Source organism: Mauremys mutica, chromosome 2 (assembly GCF_020497125.1).
Source record: "Mauremys mutica isolate MM-2020 ecotype Southern chromosome 2, ASM2049712v1, whole genome shotgun sequence".
NCBI lineage: Eukaryota > Metazoa > Chordata > Testudines > Geoemydidae > Mauremys > Mauremys mutica.
Genome location: NC_059073.1, coordinates 87,546,986 through 87,572,123, shown reverse-complemented (window position 1 = coordinate 87,572,123; position 25,138 = coordinate 87,546,986). Strand labels below are relative to the sequence as shown.

Sequence of the window (25,138 nt, the reverse complement as noted above, 5' to 3'; positions counted from 1 at the left end):
AATTAATTTGTCTGCTTTGGTTTCCCTATCAGTAAAAGATGGATAGTAATATTTTCTTGCCTATACTGTGAGGATTAATTATAAAGTAATATCTGTAAACCACTTTAAAAATAATACTGCAAAAATAATACTGTGTTATTGCCCTGTTGATCAATACAGTGACAATATGTATTGCTAGTATTGAAGCTGGTAGTCTAGAATTAAATGCACCATCTTTAAATTAGTGGGTACATGAGTACATGCTAAAAGCTGGCTTCTTTTACATTTCATCCCCCTACTTGTTCACAAGAGGACAACAGATAGGTAATATGCAGCATTGTTGTAGCCATGTCAGTCCCAGGATATTAGAGAGATAAGGTGGTGAAAGAGACAGAAGTTGGTCCAATAAAAGATATTATCTCACCCGCCTTGTCTCTCTAACAAATAGGTTAAGCAGGGGATGGAGCTGAAGTGCATGAGTGCCTGCAATCATGATAAAATTCACCTCCTGGATTGGCTGTTGTTGGGTTGCTCTGCTGGAAAGTTGAGTATGATTCAGCATTGTGTCGCATATTTTTTCAGGTGCTGATTTTTCAGGAATGGTAGGAGAGTTAAATGAAAAACATTATATACTTTAGAGAGCCATAAAATTTTGACAGGTTTCAGAGTGGTAGCCGTGTTAGTCTGTATCAGCAAAAAGAACGAGGAGTACTCGTGGCACCTTAGAGACTAACAAATAAATAAATGCCCAAATAAATGTGTTAGTCTCTAAGATGCCACAAGTATTCCTCATAAAATTTTGAATAATTATCCGTCAGTGAGATTTTTTTTAACCCACTGTTTTGCGGCACCTAAAGTAAAACGTCAGTTTATAAAACGTGAATCTCTTCTAGAGTTGTTTATTAAATTAGTGCTTGAAATAAAAATAAAGAAGGCCACCCCTGGCATTTATGCTTCCCTCCCCACCACCTGGAGCCCATTTCAGGGGACCATCTCTGTCTAGAAATTGCCAAAGGGACTTTTACCTTGTACATCTCATCTATGACCAGCCAAACACATAGGGCAAATCCTGATCCCTGCACAAACCTGACTCAATGGGTTTTATATGAGGGTTGGGTGAGGGGCAGAATTTTCTCCTTCCTCTCAGGACATGGAGCACCAGCGGAGGTACTCTACTTCCACGGCTGCAGAGGTGGACACAGTCCCTCTGATCCCCCTTCACTGGGGAGTTTTGGCTAGAATAATTGTGGTTCGATGGGCCACACTGCTCAAAAGCCACTGTGCAGTAACATAGAGCCACTGTGAAGCACTGCTTCATTCCAGGCAGTGGGAGAAGAGTCCCCCTGTGCAGACTCTCCATGATGGAGAACCCCCTCATCCCCCAGCAACTATGAACCACTTCCAACTGGGGCCTGGCACCTTCCTACAGTCTGCAGGATTTGGCCCATTGACAGTAGGAGAGAGTGGGTCAGAAAAGTATTTACCACTAATTTTCTATATTTGACTATTGCGTATTTGCTAAGATAACCCAATCACCTATTGTTTACACTATTGTTAAATAGACCAGACTGTCATTATCTTCTACCTGAGCATTTCTGTTGTGGTTCTAAAAGGTTAAGGGAACTTCAGAGGGGAAATGTGAACTATAGTGACCTTGTTATGCTGTTGCTAAGCAAGGTCCTCATTAACTGTTAAAACATCTCTTTCTGGAAGACATTCCTTTACATACGCATCCTGAGCCTCAACCCCCCACTGCTTTTCTAGTGTTAAGTAAATTAGCGCATTTAAATAGGTGATGACAGCCACTTAACCCCTCCCCAAGGACAAAAGATATAAGTGTCCAAAATAAGCCAACCACTGATAGTAAATACCGTACTTAAGCAGTACTCTTTCTGTTACTGTTTTTATTGTTCTAGAGAGCAAAATCAAGAGATAGGATTTGCCTGTCAAGGTCTATACTGAGATAGCATTATTTCTGCATTACCTAAGGACAGCTGTGTTTTGGGATTCCTTGCTGATAAAGTTGAGGCTGCTGCTGTTTTGAGCAGAATGGCAAATAGTAATCCATCATGTACTTCCAGAAATGAACTGACTGATAAAAGACAGCAACCTAATAGTCAGAAAATGAGTGCACTCAAGATACAAAGGGCTTATCACAATTTGGATTCCTGTGCATTTTGTTAACACAGCGGGAGGGGTGGGGGGGAACTTTTAATGAATATCTCTTAAAGGAATAGACTTGTAAATGGAGTGCATTCTTCCTGGCCCCAAACCACAACATCTGCAGAAAAACAGAGAACCCATTTCAGATGGATACATGATAAAGAAATAAACCTGTTAAAGAAATCATCTTCCAGGACACTGAAAGATAAAATACACTAGAAGGCTGACCCTAAAAGGATAAATATAGTAATTGAATAATTTTCTTTGTGCACCAGCCAAATCAACGTATGTCATGAAGCAACAAAATTGGCCTCCCGCTACATCAAGAGCCCTCCCCTGGCGCATTCTACAAGGTCCATAATTTCTCAGCCCTCTCTTTCATTCTATCTACTTTGTCCCCCTTGGTCATCTTACTGCTACCCTCAATCTTCACCACCATTCTGATGCTGATGAACCTCACATCTCCATGTCTTTTTATTTCCTTAATGACGACTCCTCCTTCACCTTCTGTGTCTGGACCAAGTAAACAGGAGGGTTTGTCTCAGTTTCTCCATCTAAAAGTCTCAAAAAACAGAAGTTCTTCTTTTATGCAAGGGGAGCATCCTCAACACACAGCTCTATCTCTATACTTTTTCCTCCTCTTGTAGTGTCTGCACTACAGTGTCACAGCTACAGCAACATAGTGTAGATGCTTCCTACGTCAACTGAAGGGGTTTTTCTATAATAAATCCATTTCTCCAAGAGACGATCTTCCATTGACCAAGCTGCATCTACACCAAGAGTTAAGTTGACGTAACTATTCGATTGACCTAATTACTCACGGCATGACATTTTTCACAGCCATGAGTGACGTAGGTTGTTCTAATTTTTAAATGTAGAACAGGCCTCAGACTTCCATTCGTCTCCACTATACATGACCTTGAATGCATCTTTTACTCGTAGCTCTCTTCCTACACTACTTGTGTTTATAAATTTGCCCATCATTATCTCTTCAACGTTGTCCATATACAAAAATGCCTTGTGTCCAAATCTGTTATGTTTTTTATCCAACCCTGTGTCCTCTTTCCCCTTTATTATCATAATTCTTTCATACTTGCTCCCAAGCCCCAGCTCTGCAATGTAACTCAATTATAGATGCCTTGTCCACCTTTTCATGTGTCCAAAGTTCATGTGTAACCTTATGAACTGGTTGCAGTAACTCACCCACCCCTCATCCTTCCCTACCCCGCCATCATTGCTAACTACATCACCCCCGTCCTCTGATGACTCTACTGGCTTCCCACTCATTTAAGGGGAAATTTCATAACTTTTGTCTTCATTTTTATAGGCTGGATCAGGGTCATGGACACTTATTTTGTAGTCCTACATTTTCTCTACTCCTCTCCTGATCTTTCCGTTCACCTGTGACTCGATCTTCACCTGAAGGGACCACCTCTAGGGCCTTGTCTACACCAGAGACTTTAATTGTTTGTGCTTCAGCTACTTGTATCAAACCAATTGAAGCACAAGCTATTCAGTGCACCCACACGGGCCATTCTGAATAGGTTTAAGCGTTGTCCCACATCCTCACTAGTACTGTTCTAGACAGATTCAACTGTGGTGCCTTGCTGGGTGCCTGTCCCACTGCTCGATGGTAATTCACTGTCTCTGCTACCATCACATTGTCCCCTCCATCCCGATCTAGGCCTCCATGGTATCCCCCCCAATGTCTCCCATCTTTGTCTCTATGATCTGCTCTTGTCATACCTCTCATTCACATTCTAAGTTGATACTATTATTGGTTCACTGGATGTAAGCCTTTCATAAATGGTTTATTAGAAAGAGACATGCAGCCATAGTTCATAGACCAAGAATACTGTCCTGGGGCAAAACAGGGATGTTAAACACCCACATAAGTGCCTCCCCACCTTTCCAGGCCAGAGAAAGCTGCCCTCTTCTCCTGGATACACTTCTGCTCTGTCTAGTACATTAGATTTTGTCTACTATATACACTGAGATTCTTTCACATTAAGGAATAGTATCTGTTTTGGTTTTGGGGGGTTTAACCGACTAAAATAGAACAATAACATATTCTAACGAGGTTAAATTACAGAGCAAAATGTTTCCAGCAAAATGTGAAAAATTGACCAAGACCTCTACAATCACTGTAAATGTTATGAGAACAAAAGAAAGAGAGCCCTCTTTTTACTCTGGCTTTTGTGAGTTTGTGGAGCACAATCCTTCCTATGCTGCCTTTTTCACTTAGGCTCTAGTTTAGATGCTCTTGCATTAACATTAAAACAAACTTGCATGGGTTCCTGCTTGTGTCGCTTTAACATAAAAATTAATCTGCCAGCAAATTATTGGGATTTTATTGTTGTATGTTTGTAGTCTGTTGTTTCTCTGTTGCAAGTCAAATTTCTCAAATCTTAGATCTTTAGGTGAGGCATCTCCAAGCTATACTTGAGCTAAGATGCTAGGATTCATATTGACTTGGTTCTGATCTGAAGTATTGTCTGTCCCCACTTATTCTGTCAGTGGAAGAAGTTTCATTGAACAATTCTAAAAGATCGTAATAACGTAGAACAACAATAGAGGACTAGACGAAAGATAGTTACAAACAAAAGATTCCATAACTTGATAGACCCGTTAGTCTATTACCTGTGTTTGACATGAATCTTGAAGATATATGGTTCAGGATCCTGCCATTACAATACCTATCAATGATATTGAATCTGCTGGCCTTTTCCACAACTTGCTTTTTTTAGTTAGCATCACCATAACCTTGGCAGGCAAGCACAATACAACAAACAACAGAACCAATAGGTACATAATGAAGCCAGTTGAAATTATTAGAACTGCTTTTGTGAGTTGCCATCTGTAAGATGCTTTGGAGCCTCTTGCAGTAGAAGTGTAAACATGTTTCTCAAAAGGAACACAAAGAAGCAGCAGAGAGATGAATGCTAATGAATGACCCTGCTGTTGCTGTTCAGAACAGACACTGTATTGTGCCCCATACTGGTTTATCCAGTCTGCGGTTTCATGGTTTTCTGCACCTTAGGCCAGATATCTGCTGCTGTTCTCCAAAGTTGTAATTATTACACCTTATACCTGCAGGGCACAAATGAGCATGAAAGCACAGAATCTAAAAGCAGGGGAAGAGGCAAGTCCATGAGTTCATGTTTTTAGATCCTTACTCTAACAGTCAGCAATTTATGAAAGCTTTTTTTTCCAGACAGACTTAACTAGTTGTGAATGCTCTGTACGCGTAAAGACATTGTAAACTTTGCACATTAGCTGTAGAAACTCTCCTGCATTATTGTTGTTATATTATTATTTATTTGTATTGCTGTAGTGCAGTCATGTATGCAGCATGGAATTTTAATTAAATAAGCAGAGAGGTTTTGGTTACAGATAGTAGTTTGTAAGAATAGAACATCTTAGAAATGGCTGAAGGACAGAAGTTACTTTCAGGAATAAACAAACAATAGCCGAGGCAGTTGTATATGTATGCTCTGGGCACAAAGGCAGTGCCTTCCATCTACGGGCTTTTTCATTTCAATTCGTTTGTATTTCTTTGGCCAGGTCTACGCAAAAAAGTTAGGTCAGCCCAGCTACATTGCTCAGAGGTGTGAAAAATCCACACCCTTGGGGTACGTCTATACTTACCGGCCAGGTCAACGGGTAGCGTTCGACTTCTCGGAGTTTGAACTATTGCGTCTAATCTAGACGCGATAGTTTGAACTCCGAACGCGCTCCCGTCGACTCCGGAACTCCACCACCGCGAATGGCGGTGGCGGAGTCGACGGGGGAGCCGCGGACTTCGATCCCGCGGCATCTGCACAGGTAAGAAGTTCGAACTAAGGTAGTTTGACTTCAGCTACGCTATTTGCGTAGCTGAAGTCGCATACCTTAGTTCGATCCCTCTCCCCAGTGTAGACCAGGCCTTGAGCGACATAGTTAAGTTCACCTAACCCCTGGTATAGACAGCGCTAGGTCGGATGACAGAAGCGCTAGTGATGGACCGATTCTTCCGTCGACCTAGTTCATAGAATCATAGACTTTAAGGTCAGAAGGGACCATTATGATCATCTAGTCTGACCTCCTGCACAATGCAGGCCACAGAATCTCACCCATCCATTCCTGTATCAAATCTGTGTCTGAGCCATTGAAGTCCTCAAATCATGGTTTAAAGACTTCAAGGTGCAGAGAATCTTCCAGCGAGTGACCCATGCCCCACGCTACAGAGAAAGGCAACCCCCCCCCCAGGGCTTCTGCCAGTCTGCCCTGAAGGAAAATTCCTTCCTGACCCCAAAGATGGCCATCAGCTAAACCCTGAGCATGTGGGCAAGACTCACCAGCCAGACACTGAGGAAAGAATTCTCTGTAGTAACTCAGATCCCACCCCATCTAACATCCTATCACAAACCATTGGGCATATTTACTGCTAGTAGTCAAAGACGAATTAATTGCCAAAATTAGACTATCCCATTATACTATCCCCTCCATAAATTTATCAAGCTTAGTCTTGAAGCCAGATATGTCTTTTGACCCCACTACTCCCCTTGGAAGGCTGTTCCAGAACTTCACTCCTCTGCTGGTTAGAAACCTTCGTCTAATTTCAAGTCTAAACTTCCTGATAATCAGTTTATATTGTTTTGCCAACACATAATGAAACAAGCATATTTCCTAAATTCACCATTCAAACAACATTAAAATTTTGTCTGTATCCAGCACACAGAGCTGGATCTATTTTACACACACTTTCCTCCTACATTACCTGCCATGTCTTGAATGGCTGCTTGTAGCGTCATATGGTTCTTCCACCCCATATACATTTGTATCATGGTTTTCCACCACACTGCTGGAATTCTGCCATTCAAAGCGTGGATTTTTATCAGAAGAATGAATAAAAGGCAAGTTTTCATACTCTGGAATTTCTTCATAGTGGCGCACATTCTCATATTCTGGTGGATAATCGCTTGTAAGAGAATTCAAGTGTGTTTGTGACAACTGCTTCCCTGAGAATATTTGTTCATCTAAAGACTCTAATCTTTGACTGTTTGGTATATCATGCTGACTCCTATGTCTGTCTTTTCTTTTGTGATGCTGGGCTACCTATTTGTGCAGAATGTGCCTTGGCAGATTTAGTTTTCCTTTCGCTTGCTAGGGATGTTACATTCTAGTTGTTACCAATACCATTCCCTTCCCCAGTGGGAAGACTAAGGCCTTGGCTACACTGGCGCTTTACAGCGCTGCAACTTTCTCGCTCAGGGGTGTGAAAAAACACCCCCCTGAGCGCAGCAAGTTACAGCGCTGCAAAGCGCCAGTGTAAACACTGCTCCAGCGCTGGGAGCATAGCTCCCAGCGCTGTAAGCTAATCTCCACGGGGAGGTGGAGTACCTGCAGCGCTGGGAGAGCTCTCTCCAAGCGCTGGCACTGCGACCACACTTGCACTTCAAAGCGCTGCCACGGGAGCGCTGTACGGCTGCAAGTGTAGCCATACCCCTAACTATGGCACCATCCATGGATTGGCTGCCCTTGGAATTACTGCCTCTCAGGAAGGTGGATTAACTATGGCAAAGGGGGAGAACCCCTCCGATTGCTAGTGAGTGTCTACACTGAAGTGGCATAGCTTTGAGTTATTTAATTCTAAGCTGATGCTGTATTCTGTTGACAAGTCATTTTTCTTTTGAAGGCAGATACCTTTACTCAGTCCAGTGCAAAGAAAAGTCTGTTAGGCAAGCATGTAGCGTTGTTTTATTAGATAAAAACAAAGGCAAGCAAAACTAGGCCATTCTCTTTTATATGTTGAGCAGAGTCTGTGTTTGGTGGCACCAGCTCATATTGAAAACAGGAAGAACGTACTCCTGAAAGTTTTAAAATGTGATGCCTCTGGCAATACATCATCCTGGTAAGCAGAGCTTGATGTTTTCACATGTGGGATTTGTTGTGTATTGAAAGTCAGACTGTTAACTGCAGTTCAAATAGTCATTCCGTTCGCACAGATGCTAAGGTAGAAGCATATTGGCATTTAACTCGAGCTTGGTCTACACTGCAACTTATGTCAGTATAACTACATTGCTTAAGGGTGTGGAAAATCCACGCCCCCGATCAACAACCTTTCCCCTGGTGTAGACAGGGCTATGTCAATGGGAGGGCTTCTTCTGGTGACATAGCTATAGCCTCTCGAGGAGGGGGAGTACTTACGCTGATGGGAGAAGCTCTCCCATTGGCATAGTAGCTAGCATCTTCACTAAGCTCTATAGGGGCACAGCTGCACTGGTGCAGCGCTGTAAGAGTAGACAAGCCCTAAGACACACAAACTGTGCTGAAATCACAAGAGACCTCCTGAGGGTCCTGGAGAAGATGTGCTGTCCATATTAAAGGAATTGCTTTCCCCCATGATTGCTGTCCCATGATATTAATTATCATTAGAAGAGGAATGCTTTTTTATTTTTATTTTCCTGCTATCTGTGGATTCTGACTAAACAACTAAAAGGGGACTGGGGGGGGCACTCCAGGAAGAGGGGAATAATAAGAAATATAAAGTGAGAAAATGGGAAGAAAGAGTTTTGCTTATTAAAGAATAAATAAATACCTAAAACTGAAGAGATCTGTCTACATCATATTTTGTAGTTTGTCGGTGCAAATGGAGCCTATCATGTAAAACTTTAATTGGATAACTGACTTTTCCATCACCTAACAACCTTTTTTCAAAGCAAGTGCACAAAAGCAGCTGTTTTATTAAAGCAGCAAAGAGTCCTGTGGCACCTTATAGACTAACAGACGTTTTGCAGCATGAGCTTTCGTGGGTGAATACCCACTTCTTCAGATGCAAGTGGGTATTCACCCACGAAAGCTCATGCTGCAAAACGTCTGTTAGTCTATAAGGTGCCACAGGACTCTTTGCTGCTTCTACAGAACCAGACTAACACGGCTACCCCTCTGATACTTGTTTTATTAAAAACATTGTTGTATGATGTAAAAAAAGTCTCTCTAATTATAATAAGCTTGACAGATGCAGATATGACATATCTGTTTTACTGAGAAGACAACTGATACCATTAATAATTTCCTGCATAATCCCTATGTCAGTTAGTATTGAGGAGCCCCTCCCAACTCCCATTTTGTCTTGTTGTGCCTCTCTCAAAGCTTCATATCAATAGCCATTCTTCTACTCCAATAGGATTAAAGAGGATTCTCTTTGAAGTCTGTCAGTGAGGCTCCTTGCCTGGATGGTCACTATTAAATGATGCAAGATTCTCCCTCACCATCCTCCCATCTATCACTCCACCAGGGATTAAATACACTTGACCAGATTTTGCTCTCAGTTACATATGGTAAATCTGGACTCACTCTTCAGTGGAGTAATCAGAAGAGAATGTAAATGAGAACAAATGAAAATGAGGTCTGAATCCAGCCTAGTGCCTCTCCAGCATTCCCATCCCGTAGAAGGCTAGGCCTGAAAATAGAGCCGTGGTCTTCGAAGGGTAGCGTTCAAACTGGGCTAGCTGACAGTAGCTTGGAAAGCAGATAATTTCTTTGAGGAGCAGGAGGCAATTGCCATCTTGTACTCCAAAATCTGTGTTTACATTAAACAAAATTAAGGGCTGGATTCACTAGTACACTATTGCTGCTTTGCACTTCTCCCACAATAGAGCAGCTGTACACCTGGCTTAACTCAGGCTAATTAAGGGGGCGAGGCTCTATGGCTTCTTTGCATCACTGGAGCTGTGCAAAAGGATTTATGGCTGCAGAGATTACTGTCAGATTGTGAACCAAGTGTAAACTAATGCAGATTCAGACAGACACGATTGGAGACAGCCTGAATTAGCTGTGTGGAGAGCTATGAACTGTATTCATTGCAGGTGGATGTTCACTCTGAAGCCTAATTATGTTAATTTAAATTTTATCCTTTTTACTTATTTATTTATTCTACCTCTCTCTGTTCTCCTCCCTAAAGGGGTAGGCTAGGCAGCTGCCCACTTACTTTCTTCCTCTGTGTTCCCACACAGGTCTCCAGACCTCACCTACTCACAACATTCACTTGACCCCTATATTTCCCTCTGTTTCTCGTCACAATCTACAACCCCTCATATTCACCATCTCTGCCATGCCACGTTCTCCTATAACACACTCAGTTTCCTCCTGCAACCCTTCAGTCTGCCTCCTGCCCCTTATACTCCTCTTTGTTCCCTTCAGTTTGCCTCTTCCCCTCACACTCTTCTGTGCCCTCTCTGTCTGCCTCCTGCCCCTCAGGCTCTCCTGCTGCTCCCCTTTCAAGGTATGTCTACATTGCGTGCTTCTTTTGGGAGTGCAGAGTGTACATATGCGCAGGCCCCCCTAGCATGGGTATAAGTAGCAGTGTACCTGGTGAGGCATGGCTTAGGGCTTGGCTACACTTACAAGTTGCAGCGCTGGTGGAGGTTTTCCAGCACTGCAATTACACCCCGTCCACACTTGCAGGGCACAACCAGCGCTGCAACTCCCTGGTTGCAGCGCTGGCTGAAAACCCATCCCGGTTGGGGTATAAGGAGTGCAGCGCTGGTGATCCAGCGCTGCTCAGCAGGTGTGGACACTCACCAGCGCTTTAATTGTCCTCCAGGGAATAAGGAGTTATCCCAGAATTCCTGTTCAGCCACTCTGCTCATCAGTTTGCACTCTACTGCTCTTGCCTCAGGTGACCCGCCCTTTAAATGCCCCGGGAATTTTAAAAATCTCCTTCCTGTTTGCTGCAGCCAGGTGTGGAGTGCAATCAGTTAATCTTTACAGGTGACCATGCCTCCACGCGGCAAACGAGCCCCAGCATGGAGCACTGGCGAATTGCAGGATCTCATTAGTGTTTGGGGGGAGGAAGCTGTGCAGTCCCAGCTGCGCTCCAGCCGTAGGAATTACGATATCTTTGAGCAGGTATCATGCTGGATAGGGGCCATGATCGGGACGCACTACAATGCAGGGTGAAAGTTAAAGAGCTGCGGAGTGCCTATTACAAAGCCCGCGAGGGTAATCGCCGATCCGGAGCTGCCCCCACGACCTGCCGTTTTTACAGGGAGATGGACGCGATACTTGGGGGTGACCCCACTGCCAATCCCAGGACAACGATGGACACTTCTGAGCAGGCTGGGGGACAGGAGGAGGAGGAGGCGGATGCGGAGGCGGAGGCGGCGGGGGGGGGAGGAAACCGCGAGTGAAGCTACTGGGATGGGGGAAGACACCCCAGAGTGGGCATGCAGCCAGGAGCTCTTCTCAAGCCAGGAGGAAAGTACCCAATCGCAGCAGCCAGCAGTTGCAGAAGGACAAGCAGAGGAGCGGGTTACCGGTAAGCGGCTTTTATTTTCTGGGTGGAAATGTTTCTGGAGAGGAAGGGGGTTTAGGGCTGCATGCATGCCAGCCTAGATGTGGAATAGCCCATTGATGTGATCTATCACGTCGCGGTAATCGGCTGCAGTTATCTCAGCAAAAGTTTCATCCAGCGCGTGGGCAATATGCCTGCGCAGGTTTATAGGCAGAGCCACTGTGTTCCTTGTCCCAGTCACGCTGATGCGTCCGCGCCACTGTGCCGCGAGGGGTGGGGGGACCATTTCTGAACACAGGCAAGCCGCATAGGGTCCAGGGCGGAATCCACATTGCTCTAAAAGAGCCTCCCGCTGTTCCCTAGTGACTCGCAGCAGGGAGATATCTTCCAGGATTAACTCCTGTGAAAAATGTTGGGAGACTCTTTAGTGAAGAGATAGGGAGATAGTGAAGATCACCCCTGCAGCTGCATCTTCACTCAACCCCTCTATCACTCCAGATTACCCGAAGCAACCAGAACCCCTCTATCACTCAAGACCCACTTCTCCCTCTATAAGCACCCCTCACTCACCATTTCGTGGCTTCTGTTGTGTTATGTGTGTGGTAAAAGAATGCTAAACTGAGGACTAAGAATGTCTGGAGATAGTGAATACAATGATGCCCTGTTAAATGTATACATTTCTGGCTTTCTACAGTGACCTTGACTGCTGGGCTGAGCAGATGCACCACGGCACAGAGGCTGCACAATTTGAGGAAAAATCCCCGAAAGAGCAAGGAGGACATGTTGAAAACTGTTCTTCATCAGTCTGCTAGAGAGAGTAAAGAATTGAAGGAGTGGAGAGAGAAGGAAAGCATGATCCGCCAGAGACATTGGCGTAGAAACGCTGTGGCAAAGAGGAAAAGCACAAACCAGCTGCTAGACATCCTGTTGCACCAAGCGGACTCTCTCCAGGCTATCGTAGCCATGCAGGCAGAGCAGTCCCGTGCTGCCCCACAGCCCCCCCCCGTCCCAAAGCTTTTTGCCTTGTGCCCCAATGTCAGCTCAAACCACCTTTCCCCAGCATCCAGGTTCTTACCACCACCAGCTGCCTCCAACACCTGTACGTTCACCAACCAGCCCTGATACCTACCACCACCCTTACCCTCTGCACTCAACCCCCATCACCATGCAGTATATGCACCCTGAAGTGCAGGATTCATTAAACAGCACTCCAGACAGGACATATGCAAACTTGTGACTGTACAGTTCACCAACCCACACCCCTGCCCTCTTGTGTTCATGAAATGTTGTGTGTCTGTCTGTCTGTCAAGGAAGTTTTTTTCTTTTCAATAAAACAATTCTTGGCTTTGAAAACAGTCTTTATTATAGCAGATAGTGAAAGATACCTTAGCCCAGTAAAGAAAGAGGCACTGCAAATCATTTTAGGGATAATAGAATAACAGTGTAAACAGTGCAATTCACTCCCATGCAAGGCAGCAAACATTACAGTTGGCTTTCAGCCTCAAATTCTTCCCTCAAGGCATCCCTAATCCTTGAAGCCCTGTGCTGGGCCTCTCTATTAGCCCTGCTCTCTGGCTGTGCAAATTCAGCCTCCAGGACTTGAACCTCGGTGGTCCATGCCTGACTGAATGTTTCACCCTTCCCTTCACAAATATTATGGAGGGTACAGCAAGCGCATATAACCGCGGGGATGCTGCTTTCCCCCAAGTCTAGCTTCCCATACAAGGAACGCCAGCGTGCCTTTAAACGGCCAAAAGCACACTCCACAGTCATTCGGCACCGGCTCAGCCTGTAGTTGAACCGGTCCTTGCTCCTGTCAAGCTTCCCTGTATAGGGTTTCATGAGCCAAGGCAGTAACGGGTAAGCGGGGTCTCCAAGGATCACAATGGGCATTTCGACGTCCCCTACTGTGATCTTCCTGTCTGGGAAAAAAGTCCCTGCCTGCATCTTCCTGAACAGGCCACTGTTCCGAAAGATGCGTGCATCATGCACCTTTCCAGGCCAGCCTGTGTAAATGTCAATGAAACGCCCACGGTGATCCACAAGCGCCTGGAGAACCATCGAGAAATACCCCTTACGATTAACGTACTCTGATGCCAGGTGGGGGGGGCCAGAATAGGAATATGCGTCCCATCTATCGCCCCTCCACAGTTAGGGAAACCCATTTGTGCAAAGCCATCCACAATGTCCTGCACGCTCCCCAGAGTCACGGTCTTTCTTAGCAGGATGCGATTAATTGCCTTGCAAACTTGCATCAACACGATTCCAACGGTCGACTTTCCCACTCCAAACTGGTTCCCGACCGACCGGTAGCTGTCTGGAGTTGCCAGCTTCCAGATTGCAATAGCCACCCGCTTCTCCACCGTCAGGGCAGCTCTCAATCTTGTGTCCTTGCGCCGCAGAGTGGGGGCGAGCTCAGCACACAGTCCCATGAAAGTGGCTTTTCTCATACGAAAGTTCTGCAGCCACTGCTCGTCATCCCAGACTTCCATGACGATGTGATCCCACCAGTCAGTGCTTGTTTCCCGAGCCCAAAAGCGGCGTTCAACGGTGCTGAGCATTTCCGTGAATGCCACAAGCACTTTAGTGTCACACGCGGCAGTAGAATCGATATCGATATCATCGTCAGACTCCTCACTGTCACTTTGGAGCTGAAGGAATAGCTCGACTGCCAAACGTGTTGTGCTGGCGACACTCATCAGCACAGTCCTCAGCAGCTCGGGCTCCATTTGCCACAGAAATCGCGATTCACACAGAAGAGAGTAAAACAGAAAGACACTCACAATGGCGCCAAACGTTGCCGGAAAGAGTGAATGCTGGGATGTGAAGCGATGCACCACGGGGCGTTGGCACAGGAAGCGGAATGACCCGCACACTTCCTTCCCCTTCCCACAATACTCAGCGCCAAAATGGGACGAGGTGCTCTGTGGGATAGCTGCCCACAATGCATCTCTCGATACAGCGCTGGAAAGTCCTGCAAGTGTGGCCACACTGCAGCGCTGGTAGCTGTCAGTGTGGCCACACTCCAGCGCTGGCCCTACACAGCTGCATGACCAGCGCTGTAACTCCCAGCGCTGCAACTTTCAAGTGTAGCCAAGCCCTTAGGCAAGTAAAGACGTGCCTGAGAAGGCTGTGGGTATGTACTCGAGTACATACCCTACACAGCTCTCTGCTCACCCAAGCTGTGCCTCCCTCTCTACACTGTTATTTTCAGCTATGTAGTGTCCCACTGCCTCCCTCCTGCTGAAGTCTTTCCCCGCCACAGGAAAACACTCTGGCAGAGAGGCAGCAGGGGAAGGCTCACCAGCTTTTTCTGGTGCCCTTCCCTGCAGCAGTGAAAGGCTGTAGCTGGGGGGTTTCCCCACTTCCTTCCCCTACCAGACCCTTTTCCTCCCCACAGTGAGTGGCTCCTGTGGCAGAGAGCTGCTGAAGCCTTTCCCCACTACCTTCAGGCTGCTGTAGTCTTTCACTGACATGTGTAGCTACACACCGCACTGTGAACACAGCCTGCTTTTCCCTGCCGTGTGTAGGTACATGTACCGTACGTCATCGACACTAGTATGCAGTACAGACTTAGCCTCAGTCTGCCTACTGCCCCGGCCTTTCTCTGACTCCCCATACTTTCCTGTACTATTTCCTCAACACACTCCCTGTTCCTCCTCCCCCAACAGTCCCATTCCTTGTATCTCCATATTCTCCCATCTCCTGTCTGGCCCTTATGTGCTGACTAAACGGCTGCTTTCTTCCCTCAGAGGAGCCTGACTTTAGCCCTATTAGAAATGATAGGAGATGAAGGCCATATTTGCTGAGGGAAATTTCACTATCGTCTACAAATCTTAGGACATGGTGACCATCTTGCTGCGGGTAGCCTGTGTCTTTAGTCCTGCTGACAATAACGGGAAATGGCCACCATTATGGATATCGGCAGAAGATTGTGATGTTGAGGGAGGAAATTAGAAAATCCCAGAATCCCTTAAAAAAACAATATTGTGAGACTTGCAATACAATTATGAGAGTTGGCAATAATGACTTTTCGTGAAGAAGTAAATTAACCTATTAAAAATTGAGGTAAATTAGAAATTAACATATAGAATAGTTATGCTGAAAATACTTTTCCTTACCCACTCTGTCATAAAAATGCTTTATGTAATTAATTTGATGGTCATAGCTTATTGGCAATCTCAGCAGAGAGGCAAAGACTGAATGTACATGGACACTGAACGACCCTGGCATCTACAGGTGACGATATTGGCCGGGGAAGCATGGTTTCTCACTTCTCTGGCTGTGCCTGCTTAGTGCATAGAGAACTTCAGGCCAAGATTTTCAAAAGTGACTAATAATTTTGGCTGCCTCGGTTTTTGGGTGCCCAATTTGAGACATCTTAAAGGAAGTCTTATTCAGAGAATGGAAGTTCAACACTTTCTGAAAATCAGGCTCCTTTAAAGTGTCTAGTCTAATTGGACACCCAAAGTCAATAGTTATCTCTGAAAATCTTGGCATAGTCTCCAGACCTGTCAATCCAAAAACCATCACAAACACTATAAATCATAATTTGGGAGGGAAAATGTTTGTTTTAAGAAAAAGATCTATGCCGATAAATATTATGAACAAGAAAAATTGGTCTTTCTATTTCAAATCTATAGCACGGACAGCCATTCTCTCAGTCTTTGCAATGAGAGACAGAATCTTAGAATATCCTCTGTTACTGTATTTCCCGTTTATCATTGGAATGTTTGTCTAGGAAAATCTCTTTAACACTAAGCATTTTGTTTTTATGTTCTTTGAAGCTTCCGCAGGTTTACTCGATCTAATAGTGTAACAGCAGCTGTGCAAGCAGACCTGGACTTCCATGAGAATTTTGAAATATCAGTGGACCCTCAGGAAGACAATACATGCACTGGGCAAATATCAAGACAATATTCCCGAGATGCAAGCACCTCCACTGTTAGCATACAGGGGTCAGGAAACCATTATCATGCATGTGCAGTAGATGATGACTTTGATACAGATTTTGATCCTTCAATTTTACCCCCTCCGGATCCCTGGATTGATTCTATAACTGAAGATCCTCTGGAGGCTGTTCAAAGGTCAGTTTGTCACAGAGATGGGCACTGGTTTCTGAAGCTTCTTCAGGCAGAAAGAGATCGTATGGAGGGCTGGTGCCAACAGATGGAGAGAGAAGAACAGGAAAACAACTTACCTGAGGACAGTAAGTAACTGAATACAATAATATCACTGCTAGAAATAGTCATTTCAGACCTGATCCAAAGCCTGTTGAAGTCAGCAGGAGTCTTTCCATTGACTCCTATGAGGTTTGATAAGGCCATTTGCCATTTATCTGTACAATAATCAGATGATAGGCCTGGTTATCAGAAGTGCCCAGTACCTGTAACCCCATTTGAAGTTGGGAGCTGCAGATGCTCATCAGCTCTGAAAGTCAGGCCACAATAGTTTCCGTGGATACCATGTTCCTAAGAGGTTGTGGATGGAAATTAAGCTGTCTTGTGTACATTTGTATAGATGACATAAATGGGCCTTATTTAGATATACATCCATAGTGTATGGATTGGCGTATGAAATAATTTTTCAGGGTTATACTATATGTGATGCTGTCAAGAGTCACGGCTTTCGGGGTAAATGCTCCTCATTATATGATAAACTTTATCTTAAATGGGAGTTGCACAGCTAATTTACGGCCACTGAACTGGTCCTCTAGATATTGCAGGCTCCCATATTCTGTGACCGTCACACACTAGGTGTATATATACAGAATGTGGCCTCTAATTTTGCACACGAAAATATTACACAACATTGTGAGTACAAGGCACATAACACACAGATTTGGCACACTCATACTGCAACCTATTTATTTTTCACTAGCCTCAGAAATGGCTGAACTATTGTTACTGAAACTATTCAACCCAATGTAGAAACCAGCCATGGAGAATTTTAGACCAAATGATTATAATTTGGCAAGATAGTAAACAACTGAAAATGGGTTTATAACAAAGTGTTACCAAAACCTTAACTATAGGATATAACTACCCATTTCACCTATCCAAAAAACTGTAGCCCAAACCACAACTTTCAACGGCAGATTCAAACTTCCCACATTTGGGGTGTGTTTGGATTCAGGGTTTTGGTTGGGTTTCATCTTTAATGTATATTATTAGTGTTTATTTGCACAGGACACAAGCCAGAATGGAACAGTTACCCCCTGTAGGTATGCAGATGATACAACCCATGAACTGGGCTGTGGGGGTTATAGTGAAAAGTGTGTGCACACATACATATATGGGAAAAATAAATATCAGTCCAATCACAAAATATACTTGCCTGCTTGTTACCATAATGACTGATGATAATGGAAAAACCTAATGATATTTTACTTGCCCATCAAAACAATTACTCATCTAGGGCAAGTGGGGAAATTGAATTTAGTAAGGCTAATTTATACACAGCTTTTAGTGAGAAGTTTGTTGATGTATTTCATTGTCGTCTTAGTTATAACGTTTTAAAATTTTTAGCAATCAGTGGAAAAATTCTAATTTGGGGCAAGTAAGGTAGGAGTTATGTAGGCTCTACTATTGCCTCCATGTACAGTACAAGTTACATTTTACATATCCTGTAGATTATTTATCTGCCTCTTTATTAACTGGCACTTCCTGGTTTTGGTGGAGGTTACAGGGGGTAAAAGGGTCAACCTTGTTTAACAACCATTAGTGAGTTACTGGCTTCTTTGTGATGTCATCTGCGATTCTTGAATGTGACAGCTGCTTCCTGTGGACATTGTGTTTGACATTCCACTGCAGGACAGAGTTTCCTATTCTACCTGAAGCCAAATAAAAGCATATGGTGAGGGCCACAGTAGCCAGCTCACTCATGCTGAGAACAAAAGCTTGTTGTTGGAAACTCAGAAGCAAATCATGTCTTTTTCATACACACACACACACAAACTCTGCAGAGAAGGAGGGAATTTGTAATTGATAAAATGTAAGTAGAGCAAGGAATGCATGTCTTGTTTTCAACCTTCAACTCTGACAGTCTGCAGTGTGTTTTTGGCCTGATAACAAAATAATGAAAATCTGCAGTGAGTGAGGTTTCTTCAATGCCATGGCAGCTGACAGAATGCTTGTTCCCTCAGCACTTGAAGTAAAATGATACAAGCTTCTCTCAGACAATGCAGCCCTTGTGTGAAACAGCTGTCTCTGGGAGACGGCTCGCTGCTATTTGACAGTAGCTTGTATGTTACATAGATACGTTTGGTATTATCTAACTGGGAATGAATCTACCAGATGGGACTGAATGTTTCTAGCTAGGAATGAAGTCTACTGCTGTGTATAAAAACACAGGTTAGGGTTTCAGTCATTCCAGGGAGAAATACCAGTATACATAAATATGGCTTTGCCCTCACTTTCTTGTCATAAACTACTTATTGTATGAAATTTGCTAGTTTGATCTGAAACATTTCCTCATAAAACTGTAGCATGTGTAGTAGGCAGATTAATACCACTTTATCGTTGTATACTGACTCTTACAGTCAGGACACCTGATACTCCTTCAGCATATTTTACTATTTTGTGAATTCAGCAATGATTCTAGAGCTTTCTCTTTATGAAAAGAAAGAGTTGGAAATAAAGATGCAAACCTAACCATGTATTAAGGACCTCATCCAAAGCCTACTGAAGTCAATGGGATTCTTTCCATTGTTTTAATTGACTTTGTATCAGTCCTTTAACCGACCCTACCACACAACAAACTCTGACAAACCTACATCAGTGGGCCAGATTCTCACTCTCACACTATTAATCAATAGAGATATGATCTCAAGGCACATTTGCAGCTGGTTGTGGGTACAAACAAAAGCATTCCTACAATCCTTGGGCCACTTACTGAATTCACGTAGAGTTTCAAAGGAATTTGAAAATTAATTTGATTTCATTAAATCTTAAGAAACATTTCATCTGTGTGAAGTAGTGTAGCTTATTGACTCATAAACTTTCAGATGACCATCCAAAGCAAACAGTGGGTCTGATTCACCACAAGTCCTGGGTTTTAGGCAGGTGTATACACCAGTGTAATACTGGTGTAACGGAGAGATGAGTCAGACCCAACCAACTAAAGACTAAGAAAGAAAACAAAGGAACTTAACAAAATGTGTGCCCATCATCAATCTTATCACTTAGCATGTATACTGTTCCCCTTTGGGCTTGTCTAGACATAAGAGTTGACCTCAAATCTGCAGTAACCCTGTATTCAAATCTAGGGTCTCTGCTAAGCAAAGGCAACAAACTGTGACAAATTAATGTGGGACTGGCAAAGTTTTAGTAATTAGTTTTAAACAAAGCATGAAATGTGAAGCTAAGGAAGGAAAGGTTGGGGAGAGAGAGGAGTGACTCTTCTTTCTGCAAGTGATTATGCATGAGAAAATAAAACTAAACATTGATTTCTCCTTGTCCCTCAGACGTATTCCTGTAGTCCTAATTATGAGCAAATAAAATCATCAGTTATTCCTACAGCTCCCTGGCTCCTCCCTATACTCTGCTTTTCTATAACTCTTCTCCCCAACTAGTTCCCTCTACACCAGCTTATTTCACAAAGTCTCAGAAGAGCCAGGTCCCAGATGTTATCCTTGCCAGGGTTTTAAAGAAAAGTGAAATATCCACAGGCTGCAAAATACAATACACCTCTACCCCGATATAACACTGTCCTCGGGAGCCAAAAAATCTTACTGCGTTATAGGTGAAACCGCGTTATATCGAACTTGCTTTGATCCGCCAGAGTGTGCAGCCCCGCCCCCCGGAGCGCTGCTTTACCACGTTATATCCAAATTCATGTTATATTGGGTCGCGTTATATCGGGGTACAGGTGTAACTAGAAAACTTGTCAGTCACACTAATAAAAACCAGGTAAATAAAAGGACCAAAGGCCTGATTCTGCAATGCTTATTCATATTAAGTGGCACTTACTCATCCAAATAGTGCCATTAATCTTCGATGAGATCACTCACAATAATAAATGCTACTCAGTGTAAGGTTGTAGAATCAGTCCTTAACTTGTTTCATTCAGCTTCTTTTCTCCTTAATAGCTGACTAAGGACAGGAGTGTTAGCATTAACTTTGAATTTCCTGGCTTTTGTCATGCTTTGAGTTATTTAAATGCAAGTCTGTTGACACAAATAGGCTAAATACTGGTCCATCCTGGCTGGGAAATGGATTGTACCATCTCTATGGCAGGGTTCTCTTTCAGATGCACAGTGCAAAACTAACTTCTGCAACACAAACCTCAGTCTTGGTCCATTTTATTTTCTGCCATTGTTCCCTCCCCTTATTCCTGATGCTCATCCTTGCAGTCAGCCAGTCTTCTATCTTCTGTTATCCAGCTGTCAGGTGTTAGAGAGACACGGTGGGTAAGATAATATCTTTTACTGGGCCAATTTCTGTTGGTGCGAGAGGCAAGCTTTCCTCTCTCACCAACAGAAGTTGGCCCACCCACTTTGTTTCTCTAATATCCTGGGACCAACAGGACTACAACAACACTGTAAACATCAGGTGTTCATATTTTATGTGGCATTTTATGACCACAGTCCCAAAGTGGTTCCTTTGTTCTTTGTTAGACACTTTGCTAGGTCCATCATAATCAAAGTGCAAAGAGTTTGGCTGGTGTTTAGAGGTCAAATAATATTTTTTTAAAAGCTCCTCGTATTATGACTTTCCACTTCACCTCAATTTTACTACTTCGTCACTTTTTTCTATTTCTTGTTACCCTTTGATACATATGCAAGCAAACTCCTTTCAAGATGTACCAAACTCCACTTTTTGTGATCACGTTTTGTCTTATTGGGGGGGGGGGTGGATTTTCCATCCTCTACCCCTGCGTTTATTTATGTATCATCCAAAATGTGTACTAGGCACCATTAGAAACGATGGTCCTTGCTCCAAAGAGTTTATAGTCTGTGTGGCTTTAAATAATACCTACCTATTTTCATCAGTAGATCTCAAAGAGCTTTACAAGGGAGGTCAGCATCATTATTCACATTTTACAGAGAGAGAAAATGAGGCACGCCGGGGTGAAGTGACTTGCCCAAGGTCACCCAGCAGCCAGTGGCCAAGATGGAAATAAAACTCAGGTCTCCTGAGTCCCTGCCCAGTGCTCGATGTACTAGAGCACTCTGCAAATATACCAGATTAAGAGCATGTCTGCCATGGGAAATTGACCAGTTTAGCTATTCCAAATTAAATATTTCACTATAGCTATTGCACAGTACCTCCCCCATATGGACACTTTATTCTGGAATAAAAGTTATTTTATTCCAGAATAATTATTTTGCTTGCAGAATCACCTTTTTCCCAGAAGAGAGTGTCCACATGGGGGAGTTATTCCAGAATAACTATAGTGGGATAACTTTTTCTCAATAGCTATGATGGGCAGTTCTCCCCACATAGGCAAGGTCAAGAAGTGGATTTATGAGGGGATGGATGTCCAGGCTATTAGTAATAGAAGTATATGGTTGTTGTGGTCTGTTACGACTGCGTCTTGATGGATTTAATGAACAGGAGGGATTGTTTGTTTGCTTACTTTGTAAATTTTGTTTCTAGCATTATGAACTAAAGTAGTCAGTTTTAATGTTTTAATATATATTACTTTCCTCCTGCCCTGTGCTGCTTAAAACTCCATCTGTCATTTTCTGATATATTGTCACTTTCTCTTATTCACTTAGTATTTGTCCCCAAACTTGTGTTCAAGAATGGAGCCTTTCAGAATTTTAGCCAGATAAGTGCATCAGTGTGTTTTTATTTCTTTTACCACAGTACACCTTAACCCTTCCATTTTTGGCACTAGAGATTTTGGCTGAGTCAGAGAAACAGGCACGTTGCCTTGAAAACAAAAAGCAACAAGTATTATAAGGCAGTATTTAGCTATTGAGAAGACTTTTTTCCTTCTGGGAGATTCCTTTCAGTCTTTCACGTGCTTTGTTTGAAGTCTTTTTTTTTTTAACTTCTGTGACAGGGTTGGTCTTGTTGACTGGTAACATGTTAATGGACTGCTTGTTTTCGAGGGGTAGGAAAATCAGTGACACTTGACTAGATACAGCAGGAGCTACAGCAGAAGTGATAACAATGGAGAACAACATCAGCATGCATCTCACAATCAGCTGGGGTAAAGGTTTTAAACAACTAGCCAGTCATAGGCAGCCAGGGGTAAGAACTTCCTTTCCCCCCAGTTCTAGCTAATGATATTTTAGAATATTAAACTTATTAAGTATTCTTTAAAAACAAAAAGGAAAGGGTGCATCCCCCACCAAAAGTGTATTTTAAATTCACTTCTAAACAGACCTCAACATTCCCTCCATGCAATCAATGTACATTTCATATAAAGTTCTATCTTAACTTTTTACTGAAAAGTTGAGGGACCATTTCCCCCCTCTCAACTACTAAGCCGTGTTGTGAAGCATCAGATGGCCAAGCTCCAGAGGAGGCAGCTGTTCTGAAATATACACAGTGGGAAGAGTTTTCATAACAATGGGAACCACATGAAAGCTCTCAAAGTAGCTCGTCCCCACCATTGAAAGTTCCTTTCAGTTGAGTGGTTTGCACACTGGGTTGCATAAATGACTAGACACTCCAAGGGGTGCATTTTCAGCACAGTGCGCAGGGAATTAGACACGCAACCTTTACTAACAATAATGACAGTTGTAAGTAGAATTCCCGGTACAACATGCTGAAAATATTTCACTTAGTGAATCTTCCAGTTCAGAGCTATTTCCTGGCAGCGCTGAGCTCTGGGAGCAAAGTGGAAGGCTAGGGACTGTGCTTGTGTGTGCATGGCTTTCTTTTATGTAGGGCTCTGAAGGGAGAATCCATAAAAGGCTCTCCCCCCTCAACCCCCCCCCCGACTGTTTTACCCTTCTTCCTCTTACATTTACAGTGTGGTCTATGTCCAACTTTACTTCCACCTGGCTAAGTTGTTGTGCTACATTAATCAGTCTTAAAAGGGTAAAACATGGAGCTGTGATTGTATAGCTGGCTTCACTTAAGCCTACTTCAGTTCATAACTTAGTTTTGTCCCTACTTAGTTGGTGTCTCTGTGTTTGTGAATACCCAGAATAGTCTTTCAGTGTTAAATGGTTTTGTGGCAGTGCTCTGGTAGCCACCTCTAAAGTCTGGCCTGTGCTGAGTGGGCTGAGTTCTTTAATGTGGATTTTACAACCCCAAAGTGTGGAAGGGATTTTCCCCCTTTGAGCTCTCCTCAACACTGTGTTTGAATTTATAGGGGTTTAGCATGGTCCATAGACAGGGCATTGGCTTGGGAGTCAGGAGAACTAGGATCTATTCTGGGTTCTGCCACTGACCTGTGACCTTGGGCAAGTCACTTCACCTCTCTGTGCCTCAGTTCTCCCTACTTCACGTTGTCTGTCTTGTCTATTTAGACTGTAAGCTCCTCCGGGACTGCCTCTCTCTATGTTCTTGTACACTGCCTACCAGAATTGGGCCCTATCTTAGTTGCGGCCTCTGGGCACTACAATAATTATTTTAATAATAATGGTTTGAATCAAAGCAGAATGAATGTTGTTCATGTCTTTCATTAGTTAAGTGGTAAATACCAATTTAAGTTCATCCAGACTGTTGTAAAACCATATACTATGGGCCGGATTCTCTGGTCTACTATAACTCATTGTACCACTCTGATGGTGCAAAGAGACCATAAAGCTGGCTTAACTGACCAGTGTGCGGGAATCGCCAAGAGGTGCAAAGCTGCCATAGTGACCCTGCGCTGCCTTCCTCCGGCTCACCAATGTAGTAGACGCAGCTGGGGGAAGCATGGCATGGAGCACCGTTATGCTCTGGTGAGTGTTGGCTACTGAAATGGCCAGTTAGGGTCATAGGTGGCTGAGGATGACTGAGAGCAGCCCTGAAGCTGCTCAGAGTTGCAGTGGTGACTGGATGGCCCTAGGACCAGGGTGGAGGTTGTAAATGTGACATAGAGCCACTGTTCCCTGCTCCTGGGACCAGCACCAGCCAGCAGTCAGCCAGACCCAAGAACTGGGCCCTCTGTTTCTGAGAGAAACAGCAGAGGTATTGGTAGAAGCCGTGTTTCCCCAATATGGCACATGATTAATTACACATTTGTAACACTTTCTGAAAGCTCTTTGTTCTGCATGTGAGGCCAGGTCTACACTAGAAACTTTGGCAGGTATAACAGTCTCAGGCCTGTTACGTCTAGACGTAAGATACCTGTACGTCTATACTACCCGCCGGATCGGCGGATAGTGTTCGATGTATTGGGGATCAATTTATCGCTTCTTGTCTGGACGCGATAAATTAATCCGCTAATCGACGCCCGTACTCCACCTCGGCAGGAGGAGTAAGTGGAGTCCATGGGGGAGCCGCGGCAGTCAACTCGCCACAGTGAGGACAGCCAGGTAAGTCGAACAAAGAGACTTCAACGAGCGTAGCTGAAGTTGTGTATCTTAGTTTGAACCCCCCCGCCAGTGTAGCCCAGGCCTCAGAAAGGGGAGTGATTTTTCACAACATTTCTATATCAGCAAAAGCTATTGTGTAGATGTGGTTATACAAGCATAGAAGTGTGCTTGCACAGTTTATTAATTCAAACAGAAAATTCACCAAATAACTCAAACCAAAGCTATTCCCCTGACCAACACAGGCTTCAGGAGCCCAGAGACCTTTCACTCTACACCTCTCTGCTCCACGGACAGTC

The 25,138-nt window shown here is 43.8% G+C and overlaps 1 protein-coding gene across 2 annotated transcripts in view; it reads left to right on the top strand.

Moving 5' to 3' along the window:
* DLGAP1 (DLG associated protein 1) overlaps positions 1–25,138 on the top strand; it is a 271,090-nt gene that overhangs the window by 235,241 nt on the left and 10,711 nt on the right. For both annotated transcript variants that reach the window (XM_045007859.1, XM_045007860.1), the window contains exon 8: positions 16,207–16,628. In XM_045007859.1, coding sequence (XP_044863794.1) covers positions 16,207–16,628 — 422 coding nt within the window. The remainder of the gene's footprint in view (positions 1–16,206; positions 16,629–25,138) is intronic.